General features: G+C 33.4%; 3 protein-coding genes across 3 annotated transcripts; all 3 read left to right on the top strand.

Moving 5' to 3' along the window:
• Positions 1-150: 150 nt before the first annotated feature.
• On the top strand, positions 151-1,081 carry LOC135125034 (uncharacterized). Its single transcript, XM_064050331.1, has one exon. It carries the CDS (start codon positions 237-239, stop codon positions 918-920), a length of 684 nt encoding a protein of 227 aa, XP_063906401.1. The 5' UTR covers positions 151-236; the 3' UTR covers positions 921-1,081.
• Positions 1,082-1,180: 99 nt separating this feature from the next.
• Positions 1,181-3,871, top strand: P (pink). The gene is made up of 5 exons (XM_064050307.1): positions 1,181-1,267; positions 1,316-1,426; positions 1,477-1,707; positions 1,755-3,557; positions 3,607-3,871. The coding sequence occupies exons 1-5, from the start codon at positions 1,181-1,183 to the stop codon at positions 3,835-3,837; spliced, it is 2,463 nt and encodes an 820-aa protein (XP_063906377.1). The 3' UTR covers positions 3,838-3,871.
• Positions 3,872-3,953: 82 nt separating this feature from the next.
• On the top strand, positions 3,954-14,913 carry LOC135125024 (uncharacterized). Its single transcript, XM_064050321.1, has 5 exons — positions 3,954-4,261; positions 4,361-5,007; positions 13,163-14,115; positions 14,165-14,307; positions 14,361-14,913. The coding sequence occupies exons 1-5, from the start codon at positions 4,107-4,109 to the stop codon at positions 14,398-14,400; spliced, it is 1,938 nt and encodes a 645-aa protein (XP_063906391.1). The 5' UTR covers positions 3,954-4,106; the 3' UTR covers positions 14,401-14,913.
• Positions 14,914-16,574: the final 1,661 nt, after the last annotated feature.

Here is a 16,574-nt window from a genome sequence, read left to right as displayed (position 1 = left end):
GAGCTATGTAATTCTTGACATCATTTTTCCAATTTAAAATCGGCATAGATAGCGCGCCAGTTTTTAAAAGACGCGAACCTTTAAGTTTTAGTGATTACAATCCTGCATCTTAATCACAAAAAAAAACTATTAGTCATTTCTAAAAGCATGCGCACTACTCTACGTTCCAGCTGACTTGACAGCTAAAATGTGACACGACTCGCGAAACAAAAATAAACAATTAAAAATTAAAAAAAATGGGTGTATCCCCAGTGATACCGTATTTGCACCTGATCGTGTTGTCTCTACTCTTCATTACGTGTCAAAGTGTGGAAAATCAAAATCTAACTATACCGACAGCCCCCGTTCTCAACGTCACCAATGTGGCTTCAGAAGGAGGCACGATTGCTCTTCCATCAAACGACACAACTCATTTGGGGCGTGAGCACATGATTAAGGTTAGCCACAACGAAACCCATGTGGACGCTGAACACATGATTAAAGTGAACCATACGGAAGCTGTGATCAAGTTACCCCCCTATGAAGTGGGTCAGAAAAATGACAACAAGACAAGCGTACCTAAGAAAGACGCTATTTTGACGAGTAGTCACGTGAATAATGTAACAGCAAGCACAAGTAGTGTTACCACTACGACTCCAGTGCCTCACAAGCCGTCGATAACGATCGGGGAGGATGAGGAGCCGCCAAACTCCAACGCAAAACCCCAATCAAATGATACCCAGAAGCACGGAATTAGTATAGAGTCGGTGACGCAGAAGAGCAAGAAAACTGACTATGTGGTGCCTATTGTCGCAGTAATTATGTCTGTCCCTTTGGTAGCTATTGTTTTTTCCGTTTTATATAAACGAGGGGCGGATTGGTGGCAGCATAGGCACTATAGGCGCATGGACTTTCTCATCGAGGGGATGTATAATAATTAATTGTTTTCCAAAGATTATAGGAACTGCTCGCTTTCAAGTATTATCTTATCATAGCTGTAAATACCTACTGTGCCTTAAAGATGCAATAATTTTGTGATACTCTCAGATAATAATTTGTTGATTCTGTGTATTTTTCTACTGAATAAAAAGTGTAGAACGAAGTATAACCACACTTTATTTTATGTAACTTGACATAACCTAACTTTTCGCGTTATGAGACTCCAGTTTTTGTGTTTACCCTATTTCAGCAAAAACAACAAATGCCGGACAAATACGTTTTAGTCGAACATTCCAGTGCAATCAACACCATCATTCACAACACGTTTCAAACAACCCAAAGAATTAAAGTAAAGTGAGGTTATGTCCTTTTTCCTTCTAATTTAATTTTTTTCTAGTTTACAACGTTCGATGTTTCGCCTAAATACATCGTTTTTGGGGCAAACAGCGGTGGAATTTACATCTTCACCCGGGATCCGTGTCAGTTTCACAAACTAATTCCCAGTACTGTAAGATTTCACCCAGATAAAAATAGCCCCCATTTAACAAACAGTTCCAGCATGGCGCCACAAACCTCGTCCACATCTCACCCAACCAAGAAAACCTCGCGATAGCAGTATCCACAGGCCTTGTCATTCTTCTAGAAGACTGCTTTAACCCCAATTTTGAACAACAAGTTTTCACGGAACATGAAGGCCACACCGTCACTGCCATGCGATGGAACGGAAACGACTTATATTGTGGGGACTCAGCGGGTGTAATTTCTGTAATCACATTGAAAAGTTTTTTGGTAAAGGCGTAATTTTCATTTTTAAACTATTCATAGTAAGATTTCAGACCAAAGCCATGTTTCAAACACCAGTAGCGGTCCTGATGCATTTAGATTCCCAAATCGTGCAATTAGACACTCATTCGAAATTTCTCTTAGTGTCGACGCAGACGCGTTCATTGCTGTGTGACACCGAAAGCGAGAGGTACAGACAAATTGGGAAAAAAATGAGAGATGGGTTGTTGGGGGCTTGTTTTCTCAACTGTGGGGAATTATTGGATGTCAATAGTACGTCTCGCGTTTGGGGGACGTTCCAGACCGTGAGCGACAACGAACAACTACCCCATTTTGCCAACAATACAAACGTGAAAATTTATTGCGCACGACCGGGGGCGCGACTATGGCAGGCGGATTTTCAAGGAAACGTGGTTGTTACGCATCAATTTCGGGCGACTTTGACACAAAAACACAGCGATATAATTAAATGGGGCGATGAAGACAAGCTGAAACTTCTATCATTTGAGCAAAAAACAATGGAGGAGGGTTTTAATTTTGGCAAAATTTTTTCAGTTCTTGATCAATTTATCCTTTCATTTAACGACAACGGGATTTATATTTTTGACCCCTGCTCGAGCGGTTTGCTCCACTGGACTACCCACTTACATAGAATAAAAGATATTAAAATAGTTAACAACTTTTTGTACGTTTGGCACAATGATTTGGAACTCAGTGTGCTAAGTTTGTTCACTATTGAAGAGTTGGTTTTGAGAAGTTTAATTAGAAAGAAATATACACTGTGTGGAGAGTTGTGTACACAATTTTTTGACGAAATTCAAAATTTGGTTACTAGTTCCCGCAAAATCCACTTAATTTCGGCGCTGGAGAGTAAATTACACAGTTCGGAAATGTTAGAAAAGTTGGCACCGATTTTCGCACGTTTGAAAGAGTGCGCAAGAACACTCAGTCTAGACAAGTTTAAAAACGGGATGGTCACAGTCAACGCGTTACCAATTTTGCCAGAATCCGTTCAGAATTTCGAAACTGAAGAAGAACAAAAACCAGCGCAAGAATCACTCACTATATTATCTGAACAATTTAAAATAAGTCAAATTGAAAAAAACGTGGAAACGACGGATTTTCTTCAGTTATTGGAACGTTTAAACCCCGACAGTTTATACGAACTTATTGGAAAGTTCCAAGCGGAAACTAAAGACGAAAATTGTGACCCCTGGTGTAAAGAAATATTTTTAAATAACATGAAAAGCGTAAATTGTTCTCCACAAGTGTTAGACTACGCGTGTCAAGCATTCCTCCAAATCAATCACCATGAAAATTTGGTTTGCAAATGTAACTTTCCTCTACCCGTTGCTCATCAAACTATACCCAAGTGTTGCGAAATGGGGTTAAAATTAATGAAAAAAACTCAATCGTACGACCTTTTTCTTAAACAAGTACCCTACATGAACACGTTTGTTTTAAAAAACTTGGAACCCGAAACCATTCCATCGAAAATCCCCCTAATGATACAATTCAGCGATCCAGAAATCATCGAAATCCATTCTACTAAAATCACTTACGACGTCTGGGACGAATCAATCAAACTCCTGTTAAAACTAAAAACCGGTCAATGTTTGAACTGCAATTCAAGCATCGACACAACCGCATCTTTTGACTGGACGGATTTCGGAACTTTAATGATCTGCTCAATCAACTCCACCAATGCCATTAAATTATTAAAACGTTACTCCAATTTACTGCCTAAAGGTGAACTCGACCAATTTTTTTATCAGTATTGTATTTTATCGGCCGTTGTTGATACCAGAATTTTGAACGTGAAACAATTTTGTTGTGATCAGGATGTGACGAGAGAGGTTTGTGGATTAGTGTGATGAGATTAAGACGTGATTTGGTTATTTTTAGGTTGATACGTCCGTGGGTGAGTTTTTACGCAAGAAATATCTGCGTGGAAGCGATTATTATGAGCCACCCAGTCATAATTCTGTCCAAGTGGGAAACTGTGATCACTGCCATTTGCCTTTAAAAATCCCAGTATTTGAAGAGGTGCGAAAATTGACTTGTGGGCATAAGTACCACAAAGTATGTTTTTTATACACGAAGGGACGGTGCGCCCTTTGTGGACCCATTTCGTAGTATATAGTTTAAATAAATAAATTTGAATGATAAACGTCTTGATTAATTTTTGAAATAGTGTTTTTGTTGTTATGTGGTTGGCACACCTATCTGGTCATTATGAAAGTAATGTCATGGCAGACTAAGTGTCAAAATAACAGTAAACTTTGTGTTCGTGTGGTTAATTTGCGTCTTTCTTTATAAAGTTGTGGTTCGTTCGGTGATGTGTGAATGTGTTTGAAACCAAATTAAAAATAAAATCCAATGTGGAGTAGTTTGTGACAAAGGCAATGATGGAGTTGTCAATTGAAACACCAGATGCCTTTGCCACTTTTAGAAGACAAAAAACCAACCCGTTGTGCCCCCCTTCAACTTCTTGCCAATTAGCAGTTGATAACGACATCATCGACTCATCTCAGTTGATTTTCAGCGATGACGAAATTTGGTAAGTTTGACGTGAATCATTGGGCCTCGTTCAAACTTGTCAATTATCAGTTGATAACAAAGACCAAAATCATAAACATTTTACGTGATTTTTTTGTAGGTTGTGTGAATGCTCGAGCCCCTCTGACACTAACCTTCAGACATTTCTGTACAACCTTGAGGAAGAGTTTCCTATCGTTCCGAAACTTTCTCCCAAAAACATAGATACGCGAACGTTTACTCGTCCCAAAAAGCGCTTTACCCGACCCAGTATTGAAAAATACAATGAAGAACTGTACAGCAGTGATGTAAAAGAGTTGACTGACAGTGGCATCCAGCTCAATGGAGGTTCGCAGGACGATTCCCCCACGAAACCGTTACATTTTGATTTGGGGCAAACTACGTCTAGTGTTTATTTTGAAAATATTCTAGCCAATGCACCCATGATGGATTCATTCCAAAATATGTCGCCCCCGAGTCTGGTTAATTCAATGTGTTCATCAACGTTTGCCACTTTGATGGAGAGTAGTTTTATTAAGAATGATCCGGTGTTGAGGGAGATTCGGGATACGGATTATACGGGATCTATTTTGCAGCAAGAGTCAGAGCCAATGTTTCAGTCCATTACAGAAAGCTACAGTAGTTTGAATTCAGACGTTCCAGAACATTTTTTGAAGAAGGTGTCGTTTACTGAGAAGAATGAGGATGCAGATGTTACAGTCGTGGTTAATACAACGTTTGCGAGGGAGGACGATTTGTCATGCAACAGTAAGTTGTGGGGTAGAAGGGTGAAAGTGGGGTCCGTCTCCTGTGGCTATTTTTGTTTGACACACAGTGTCTGAAACTACCAAAATCTGTCTAATCATCCCTACTAATAATTTGATGACGTCATCTCAAAGTTTTGCTTAGTAGAGACCGTGTGTTTACAAATAAACACAGTGAGTCATCATCATTATCTGATAAGTAGAATTCCACCAGTGGCGGAACAGAGAGTTTAGTAAAGAGGGGTCGTGCGTGCACGATTTTAAAAATTTTGTTTAGATTTGCTGCGTATCTTTATTTTAAATTAAATATTGTTATTAATATTTTTTCTATATTTTATTAACCTATAAAATATGAAAAATTTCTGAATTTATCAATCGCAAGTATACCACACTTTTATAAGCAAGCAATAGCTAAATAACAAAACTGAAGAATCGGGAAACTGAAAAATTGAAAAGTCGAAAAATTGAAAATTTGAAAAAAACAGAAAACAAAAAATCGAAAAATTCTAAAATCTAGAAATTAAAAACCCGAAAAGTGAAAAAACAAAAAGTTGAGGAATTCAAAAATTAATAAACCGAAGAATTCAAAATTGATAAACTGATAAATTGAAAAAAACGAAAAATAGATATCTAACTAGAAAACGTAAAATCCAAAATTTGAAAATGAAAGGTTAAAATATCGAAGAATTGAAGCATCGAGAAATTCTAGAATCTAAAAATTAAAAGATCGAAACATTGAAAACCCGAAAAATTAAATATTGAAAAAGTGTAAAATAAATTAAAAATCTAAAAATTAAGGAAATGAAATATATGTATTGTAAAATTCAAAAATTAAAAAGCTGAAAATTCTAATAAACAAAAAATTAAAGTACCAGGAAAGTGTGAAAGCAAACAATTTAAAAACGAAAAATAAAGGATCGAAAAAAATCAAAAAATTATAAAATATAAAAATTAAAATTGGAAAAATAAGTAAAGAAAAAATTGAAAAATTGGGAAATTCAAGAATTAAAAAATCGAAACCCTCTAATAAAACAAAGGGTGGGTAGGAGGATCTAGTGTTTGCTAAGATAAGACTGATTGTGACAAACGACATAGCCTCTAAAAAAATAGAGGGCGGAGGGGCGGGGCTAGCACCTGTTAAGATAAGATCGATTTTGGTAAATGACATATCTTCTAAAAAAAAACAAGGGTGGGTGGGCGGGGCTAAGTTTAATTTTTTCATACAAAATCTTTTATAAGCAAGCAATAGTCCCGCCCACCCGCCCACTCTATAAATAACAAAACTGACGAATCGAGAAACTGAAAAATTGCAATGTCGAAAATTTGAAAAAAAGGAAAACAAAAAATCAAAAAGTTCTAAAATCTAGAAATTAAAAACCCGAAAAGTCACAAAACAAAAAGGTGAAGAATTCAAAATTGATAAACTGAAAAACTGAATAACGAAAAATTTAGAAGTCTAACTAGAAAACATAAAATCCAAAATTTGAAAATAAAAAATTGAAGCATCGAACAATTATCGAAAACTTATCAATCGAAGGAACTAAACATGAAATAATTAAAACATTATAAAATTAAAAGATCGAAATATTAAAAACCCGAAAAATTAAATCTTGAAAAATTGTAAAACAAATTAAAAATCAAAAAATTAAGGAAATGAAATATATGTATTGTAAAATTAAAAAATTAAAAATTGAAAAACGAAAAATTGTTAAATATAAAAATTAAAAATGGAAAAATGAGTAAACAAAAAATTGAAAAGTTCAAGAATTAAAAAATCGAAACTCTCTAATAAAAAAAGGGTGGGTAGGAGGATCTAGTGCTTGCTAAGATAAGACTGATTGTGGCAAATGACTGGCCTCTAAAAAAATAGAGGGCGGGTGGGCGGGCGGGGCTAGTACTTGTTAAGATAAGATCGATTTTGGTAAATGACATATCTTCTAAGAAAAACAACGGTGGGTGGGCGGGGCAAAATTTAATTTTTTCATACAAAATCTTTTATAAGCAAGCAATAGTCCCGCCCACCCGCCCACTCTATAAATAACAAAACTGACGAATCGAGAAACTGAAAAATTGCAATGTCGAAAATTTGAAAAAAAGGAAAACAAAAAATCAAAAAGTTCTAAAATCTAGAAATTAAAAACCCGAAAAGTCACAAAACAAAAAGGTGAAGAATTCAAAATTGATAAACTGAAAAACTGAATAACGAAAAATTTAGAAGTCTAACTAGAAAACATAAAATCCAAAATTTGAAAATAAAAAATTGAAGCATCGAACAATTCTAGAATCGAAAACTTATCAATCGAAGGAACTAAACATGAAATAATTAAAACATTATAAAATTAAAAGATCGAAATATTAAAAACCCGAAAAATTAAATCTTGAAAAATTGTAAAACAAATTAAAAATCAAAAAATTAAGGAAATGAAATATATGTATTGTAAAATTAAAAAATTAAAAATTGAAAAACGAAAAATTGTTAAATATAAAAATTAAAAATGGAAAAATGAGTAAACAAAAAATTGAAAAGTTCAAGAATTAAAAAATCGAAACTCTCTAATAAAAAAAGGGTGGGTAGGAGGATCTAGTGCTTGCTAAGATAAGACTGATTGTGGCAAATGACTGGCCTCTAAAAAAATAGAGGGCGGGTGGGCGGGCGGGGCTAGTACTTGTTAAGATAAGATCGATTTTGGTAAATGACATATCTTCTAAGAAAAACAACGGTGGGTGGGCGGGGCAAAATTTAATTTTTTCATACAAAATCTTTTATAAGCAAGCAATAGTCCCGCCCACTCTATAAATAACAAAACTGACGAATCGAGAAACTGAAAAATTGCAATGTCGAAAATTTGAAAAAAAGGAAAACAAAAAATCAAAAAGTTCTAAAATCTAGAAATTAAAAACCCGAAAAGTCACAAAACAAAAAGGTGAAGAATTCAAAATTGATAAACTGAAAAACTGAATAACGAAAAATTTAGAAGTCTAACTAGAAAACATAAAATCCAAAATTTGAAAATAAAAAATTGAAGTATCGAACAATTCTAGAATCGAAAACTTATCAATCGAAGGAACTAAACATGAAATAATCAAAACATTATAAAATTAAAAGATCGAAATATTAAAAACCCGAAAAATTAAATCTTGAAAAATTGTAAAACAAATTAAAAATCAAAAAATTAAGGAAATGAAATATATGTATTGTAAAATAAAAAAATTAAAAATTGAAAAACGAAAAATTGTTAAATATAAAAATTAAAAATGGAAAAATGAGTAAACAAAAAATTGAAAAGTTCAAGAATTAAAAAATCGAAACTCTCTAATAAAAAAAGGGTGGGTAGGAGGATCTAGTGCTTGCTAAGATAAGACTGATTGTGGCAAATGACATAGCCTCTAAAAAAATAGAGGGCGGGTGGGCGGGCGGGGCTAGTACTTGTTAAGATAAGATCGATTTTGGTAAATGACATATCTTCTAAGAAAAACAACGGTGGGTGGGCGGGGCAAAATTTAATTTTTTCATACAAAATCTTTTATAAGCAAGCAATAGCCCCACCCACCCACCCCTTCTATAAATAACCAAACTGAAGAATCGGGAAACTGAAAAATTGAAAAGTCGAAAAATCGAAAATTTGAAAAAAAAAACAAAAAATCGAAAAATTCTAAAATCTATAAATTTAAAACTCGAGAAGTGAGAAAACAAAAGGTGAAGAATTCAAAATTGATACACTGAAAAATTGAAAAAACGAAAAATTTAGATGTCTAACTAGAAAACAAAATCCAAAATTTGAAAATAAAAAGTTAAAATATCGAAAAATTCTAGAATCGAAAACATAAATCGAAGGAACTAAAGATTGAATAATCAAAACATTAGAAAATTAAAAATCTAAAAATTAAGGAAATGAAATATATGGATTGTAAAATTCAAAAATTAAAAAGCTGAAATTCTAATAAACAAAAAATTAAAGTACCAGGAAAGTGTGAAAGCAAAAAATTGAAAAACGAAAAATAAAGGATCGAAAAATCAAAAAATTATAAAATATAAAAATTAAAAATGGAAAAATAAGTAAACAAAAAATTGAAAAATTAAAAAGTTGAAGAATTAAAAAATCGAAACCCTCTAATAAAACAAAGGGTGGGTGGGAGGATCTAGTGCTTGCTAAGATAAGACTGAATGTGACAAACGACATAACCTCTAAAAAAATAGAGGGCGGGTGGGCGGGGCTAGCACTTGTTAAGATAAAATCGATTTTGGTAAATGACATATCTTCTAAGAAAAACAAGGGTGGGTGGGCGGGGCTAAGTTTAATTTTTTCATACAAAATCTTTTATAAGCGAGCAATAGCCCCGCCCACCCACCCCTTCTATAAATAACAAAACTAAAGAATCGGGAAACTGAAAAATTGAAATGTCGAAAAATCGAAAATTTGAAAAAGAGAGAAAACAAAAAATCGAAGAATTCTAAAATCTTGAAATTAAAAACCCGAAAAGTGAGAAAACAAAAAGGTGAAGAATTCAAAATTGATAAACTGAAAAATTGAAAAAACGAAAAATTTAGATGTATAACTAGAAAACATAAAATCCAAAATTTGAAAATAAAAAGTTAAAATATCGAAAAATTGAAGCACCAAAAAATTCTAGAATCTAAAACTTATAAATCGAAGGAACAAAAGATGGAATAATCAAAACATTAGAAAATTAAAAATCTAAAAATTAAGGAAATGAAATATATGTATTGTAAAATTCAAAAATTAAAAAGCTGAAAATTCTAATAAACGAAAAATTGAAGTACCAGGAAAATGTGAAAGCAAAAAATTGAAAAACGAAAAATAAAGGATCGAAAAATCAAAAATCAAAGGATTATAAAATATAAAAATTAAAAATGGAAAAATAAGTAAACTAAAAATTGAAAAATTGGAAAGTTCAAGAATGAAAAAATCGAAACCCTCTAATAAAACAAAGGATGGGTACGAGGATCTAGTGCTTGCTAAGATAAGACTGATTGTGACAAACGACATAGCCTCTAAAAAATAGAGGGCGGGTGGGCGGGGCTAGCACTTGTTAAGATAAGATCGATTTTGGTAAATGACATATCTTCTATGAAAAACAAGGGTGGGTGGGCGGGGCTAAATTTAATTTTTTCATACAAAATCAATAGCCCCGCCCACCCACCCCCTCTATAAATAACAAAACTGAAGAATCGAGAAACTGAAAAATTGAAAAGTCGAAAAATCGAAAATTTGAAAAAAAGAGAAAACAAAAAATCGAAAAATTCTAAAATCTAGAAATTAAAAACCCGAAAAGTGAGAAAACAAAAAGTTGAAGAATTCCAAAATTAATAAGCCGAAGAATTCAAAACTGATAAACTGAAAAATTGAAAAAACGAAAAATTTAGATATCTAACTAGAAAACATAAAATCCATAATTTGAAAATAGGAAGTTAAATGTCGAAAAATTGAAGCATCGAAAAATTCTAGAATCTAAAAATTAAAAAACGAAGAAACTAAAGATAAAACATTAGAAAATTAAAAAATCGAAACATTAAAAACCCAAAAAATTAAATATTGAAAAAGTGTAAAATAAATTAAAAATCTAAAAATTAAGGAAATGAAATATGTATGTGTATTGTAAAATTCAAAAATTAAAAAGCTGAAAATTCTAAGAAACAAAAGATTAAATAAAGTACCAGGAAAGTGAAAGCAAAAAATTGAAAAACGAAAAATTAAAACATCAAAAAATTGTAAAATATAAAAATTAAAAATGGAAAAATGAGTAAACAAAAAATTGAAAAATTGGAAAGTTCAAAAATTAAAAAATAATAAAACAAAGGGTGGGTAGGAGGATCTAGTGCTTGCTAAGATAAGACTGATTGTGACAAACGACATAGCCTCTAAAAGAAAATAGAAGGTGGGTGGGCGGGACTAGCACTTGTTAAGATAAGATCGATTTTGGTAAATGACATTCCTTCTAAGAAAAACAAGGGTGGGCGGGCGGGGCAAAGTTTAATTTTTTCATACAAAATCTTTTATAAGCCAGCAATAGCCCCGCCCACCCACCCCCTCTATAAATAACAAAACTGAAGAATCGGGAAACTGAAAAATTGAAAAGTCGAAAAATCGAAAATTTGAAAAAAACAGAAAACAAAAAATCGAAAAATTCTAAAATCTAGAAATTAAAAACCCGGAAAGTGAGAAAACAAAAAGGTGAAGAATTCAAAATTGAAAACTGAAAAACTGAAAAAACGAAAAATTTAGATGTCAAAGTAGAAAACATAAAATCCAAAATTTGAAAATAAAAAGTTAAAATATCGAAAAATTGAAGCATCGAAAAATTCTAGAATCTAAAACTATAAATCGAAGGAACCAACGATGGAATAATCAAAACATTAGAAAATTAAAAATCTAAAAATTAAGGAAATGAAATATATGTATTGTAAAATTCAAAAATTAAAAAGCTGAAAATTCTAATAAACGAAAAATTAAAGTACCAGAAAAGTGTGAAAGCAAAAAATTGAAAAACGAAAAATAAAAGATCGAAAAATTAAAAAATCAAAAAATTATAAAATATAAAAATTAAAAATGGAAAAATAAGTAAACAAAAAATTGAAAAATTGGAAAGTTCAAGAATTAAAAAAATCGAAACCCTCTAATAAAACAAAGGGTGGGTAGGAGGATCTAGTGCTTGCTACGATAAGACTGATGGTGACAAACGACATAGCCTCTAAAAAACTAGAGGGCGGGTGGGCGGGGCTAGCACTTGTTAAGACAAGATCGATTTTGATAAATGACATATCTTCTAAGAAAAACAAGGGTGGGTGGGCGGGGCTAAGTTTAATTTTTTCATACAAAATCTTTTATAAGCAAGTAATAGCCCCGCCCACCCACCCCCTCTATAAATAACAAAACTGAAGAATCGAGAAACTGAAAAATTGAAAAGTCGAAAAATCGAAAATTTGAAAAAAAGAGAAAACAAAAAATCGAAAAATTCTAAAATCTAGAAATTAAAAACCCGGAAAGTGAGAAAACAAAAAGGTGAAGAATTCAAAATTGAAAACTGAAAAATTGAAAAAACGAAAAATTTAGATGTCAAAGTAGATAACATAAAATCCAAAATTTGAAAATAAAAAGTTAAAATATCGAAAAATTGAAGCATCGAAAAATTAAATATTGAAAAAGTGTAAAACAAATTAAAAATATAAAAATTAAGGAAATGAAATATACAGGGTGTTATTGAAAGGTACGTACAACAAAACTGACAGTTCTTCGGGAAGTCTAAGAAGTCTGAAAAACTTATTTTGTGTTATCAAAATTATAAGGGGAAAATTAACCCTTATCCAAACTTGTTAGACGCTACTGACGGATAAATAGGTAAAATTAATTTATTTTAGTAAATCCTAGCAACTGTAACAATAATAAAAAAATGAGAGACCCTTTTGTTGCTATAGAAACGAACGATGACCTTTTCATCAGAGGCGTACAACGAATTTGGACATAAATTTTAATAATTTTTATCTCTAAAAGGAGAATACTTTTATCTAAACTTTTTTTTACTTTTAGCACCCATACTTCGAGACCAATTACCGATTTTATTTTGTACGTACCTTTCAATAACACGCTGTATGTATTGTAAAATTCAAAAATTAAAAATAAAAAAGCTGAAAATTCTAATAAACAAAAAATTAAAGTATCAGGAAAGTGTGAAAGCAAAAAATTGGAAAACGACAAATTGTTAATATTAAAAATGGAAAAATGAGTAAACAAAAAAATTGAAAAATTGAAAAGTTCAAGAATTAAAAATCGAAACCCTCTAATAAAACAAAGGGTGGGTAGTAAGATCTAGTACCTGCTAAGATAAGACTGATTGTGGCAAAAGACATAATAGCCTCTAAGAAAATGGGGGGGGTGGGGTGGGCGGGGCTAGTAGTTCTTATTTCTGAAAAATGAGAGAAAACATGTGGTTGGGCGGGGCTAAGTTTAACTTTCTCCTACAGAATCTTCTATAAGCAAGCAATAGCCACGCCCACCCGCCTCCTTTTGATTCCTGTGATTACTCTTAATATTATTCAGTCATTTAGCAAAATCAATCTTATTTTAATAAATACATAGACATTATTTAAGTATGTATAACTTAATTTAAACGTTTTGCAAATTATTGCGTATTCTTTATAGAAACCATGGTACTCGACGATCTCCAAGACGAAGACTTCCAAGACGCTAAAGCAACGAGTTACGAGAATCTGAATAGCACATATCCGCGCAACCTGAAAAGCACAAAGACACCATTGAATAGCACCTTCCAAAGACGAAAAAGTAATAAAATTTCGACCCAAAATACCGACCTGCATCGATCAGATCTAAATTCAACAATCACAATCGAACCGGAGAAATCCCTCCTACGCGACGACAGAACCATCGAAAACGTGAAACGCCTACTCGACAGAAGACCCTCTCCATCCCTCGACTTGAACCGACTCAGTTACCTCGTAGACAAAAACGATCAAATGAACGCAACATTCACCCACGAAACCTCCAAGAGAAACTCATTTGGCTCAACCGACTCTGGCGAGAACCTCGACTACATGAGCTTGTCTTCTGGCAGCAGCAAAAGTTCGAAACCTCAAAGCATAGACGGCATCAACACCATCGTCGATATCCAAGAAAGCGCCCGAGTGTCGAATTTAAGAAAATCGGATTTGAAGCAGATCATGTCCACGCCCAAACCCAGGACGAAAACGCCCACATTGTGGACAAACTACGAGATATCGCCCATCAGGGATCGCAACTCCGATCCAGAACTGTCTTCCAATGAACAACCGCAAACTGTGATGATACAAAATTCAATCAGGAAACAAAAAAGTGTCGGTCACATTAATCAAAGAATTCCTAACCCGAAAAATTCAGCTGTAGGGCAAATGGAGGTGAAGCTGATTAGGGGTTCTCACCCGAATTTGAAGCTAACGGAGAGCAGGTCGCACTTGCAGAGGCCGTCGAATTTGAATTCGATGGGGCACACTCTGAAGGGGTCGTATACGAGCTTGAAACCCATGAACACGAATTTGCCGGTAGCTCCACCGCCGCTACACACAACGGTGACGGTACCTAAGGCGCCAGCAGTGGCTCAGGTACGTTTGATCGCAGTATCGTGGGTTGATTATAACGTTGGTGGTTTAGGTATCTCCCGTGCCGAGGGAAGTGCCAACAAAAAGTCAAGATGCTCAATTTGTTAAACCCCAACCACCTAGGAGTGGGTTGCCTAGACCCGTTACGGGAATTCCGAGACCAGTGTCGAAGATTCCAGCACCTAGGGGTGTGAGGTGAGTGGAATTGAAGCAACGTTAATAGAGTTGTTTTTAACGGATTTTTTTAGACCTGGTTCTAAGTCAGCGGGACATCAGGGGAGACACTAATGTACATATATCAAACCTACTTTAGTGCCTTATCTGTAACTAAAATTCGTTAATCGTAATAGACTAATTTCGTATTTTTATTGTTAATAAGTTTACCCAAGTTTTATTTGAAAAAAAGCAATATATTTGAGGTTTCTTGTAGTGGCTCTGTCTTAAATCATTGTAATTCAAAACACATGACAAAAACTGACTGATATCTATTAAAGTACATATATATGCATGACTAGATTACTTGAAGCTTTTGTAATGTGATTGAATCTCTATATTGTAAAAAGTATTTTGATAAAAAATTTGCGTGATATATTTTGAATGTGTTTATAATTTCGTTCATAAGTGCCTTACGTGGTAACAAAAAAAAAAATGGGAATCCCGTTTTCTGCAAAGGTTTGTTGTTATGAGTTGTATAGTTCTGTAATTATTTTCTATTGTAACCACGTCATATGAGTGGTTCTAACTAACTTATTTTTACAGTTTTATCCTGTTTTCTTTTTACTAATAAAAACCAAGTTGGAAGTTGTCCTTTATTGTTGGAGTAGGTGACACGTGGTCACTGCCAAACCGACTCGAATCTGTATTTTTAAGTACCACGCTACTGCAAAATTTAACGGCTCCCTAGATGACTGAAAAGTAATAATAATCTGTTAGTTCTAGTTAATAAAATAATTTTGTACTACTTGGTGTAAAAAATAAACTTAAAATTTTTTATTAAATAAGCAGCAATAAATTTAAAGACTATGAAAATTGAGAATTTAACAGTGGGGGAACTGTAAACAAAGTATTATTAGAGATATGTTCCTGGATTTTATTTTCATGCCTAATTTTTTGCGTCGTTTTGACCTTGCAAAGAATGCAAAATTTACAGTTATTGCTCTTACTATCTCTGATACACTCATTAGTTGGATTCTGTTTTTCGTGCAAAATAATGTGGTGACTAGATTTGAATTTGAGAAAAATTTAGTCAAGAAAATCGTTAAACATAGGCAACCATGTGCACGTTTAGTTCTTTGTGGGTAGCTGGTAGCTCTCCTAGGGGAATTAGTTGTTTGTAGATACACAGTTCATGTTAGGATTTTAATCGTTAACTGGTTCGAACACAATTTAACAGTCATAAAATTTGTTCCGACAAAACACTTGCTGGGAGATTTCATGAAATTCACTTAGCTAACTTGGAGCACAGCAAAAAATACCCATAGGGGGCGTTGTAGCGCGGGGTTTGGGGCTCCTGGCCACATGCCGTGCTACCCAGGCCGTTATGGTCGAAAACTCGTGGTTGGAAGTCGCGGCTATAGATAAGCTGACAGCGTCACGTCGTCCAGACCGTTCCCCTGACTTGTATACAAAGCCTGCCTCCTTTGTGCAGATGGCGCGATATATCCCACCTGCTCGACTAGGAACCGCGCCCTCCACTTCTTCTAAATTCACGAGTCACTCTCGCCCGTAGTTCTTTTTTTCTTTTTGTTTTTTTGTCAGTGGAGAAATAAATTCAATTTTGCAATTGAACAAGTGTCAAAGTTTCAAAAAGGGCAATAAGTAACAATTAAATTCGCCATACAATCTTGTGATATTTTAAACAACAAATAATTATTATTTGAGATTAATATTTGCCATCAGATAATTTATATGATGGAAACATTCATCAATAAAATATTTACATAAAAAAACTAGCAAAGATTTATAAAAACAAAAGATTTGGTTGAAATAGACTTGTGTAAATAAAAATATTACGTGAGGTTAAAACTGCAGAGCATGGAAATTTACGTTCAATTTAAATTATACAACAAAGAAAATTACTAAGGTTAAAATTGTGAGATAAAGAAATATTGTATGAGGTGAAAATTGCAAAGCTAACAAATTTACATGAGATTAATATTTACCACACTTTATCAACATTTCAAACAAAGAGTTTATATGATGTTACATTATAACATTACTGACTAAGTGAATTTCATGAAATCTCCTAGTGAGTGTTTATCTAAATAAATCTAATATCTGTTAAATTCTGTTAGCACCAGTTAACGATTAAAATCCTAACATGAACTGTGAATTTACAAACAATGAATTAAATTTACACAAGTTGGCGTCGGTCGAAAATTCACATTTTTTCCGATTAGAAAGCCGCAAGAATTAGCTGCGCGTGTTGGGGAAACCTGTGGCGTCGTCGTTACGATTAATTG

The sequence above is a fragment of the Zophobas morio genome, unplaced genomic scaffold, assembly GCF_036711695.1.
Source record: "Zophobas morio isolate AGI-343-1 ecotype UQ-CSIRO unplaced genomic scaffold, CSIRO_AGI_Zmor_V1 ptg000002l, whole genome shotgun sequence".
In the NCBI taxonomy this organism is placed as follows: Eukaryota; Metazoa; Arthropoda; class Insecta; order Coleoptera; family Tenebrionidae; genus Zophobas; species Zophobas morio.
Note: the sequence above shows the minus strand (reverse complement) of the source record. Positions and strands in the feature narration are given on the sequence as shown.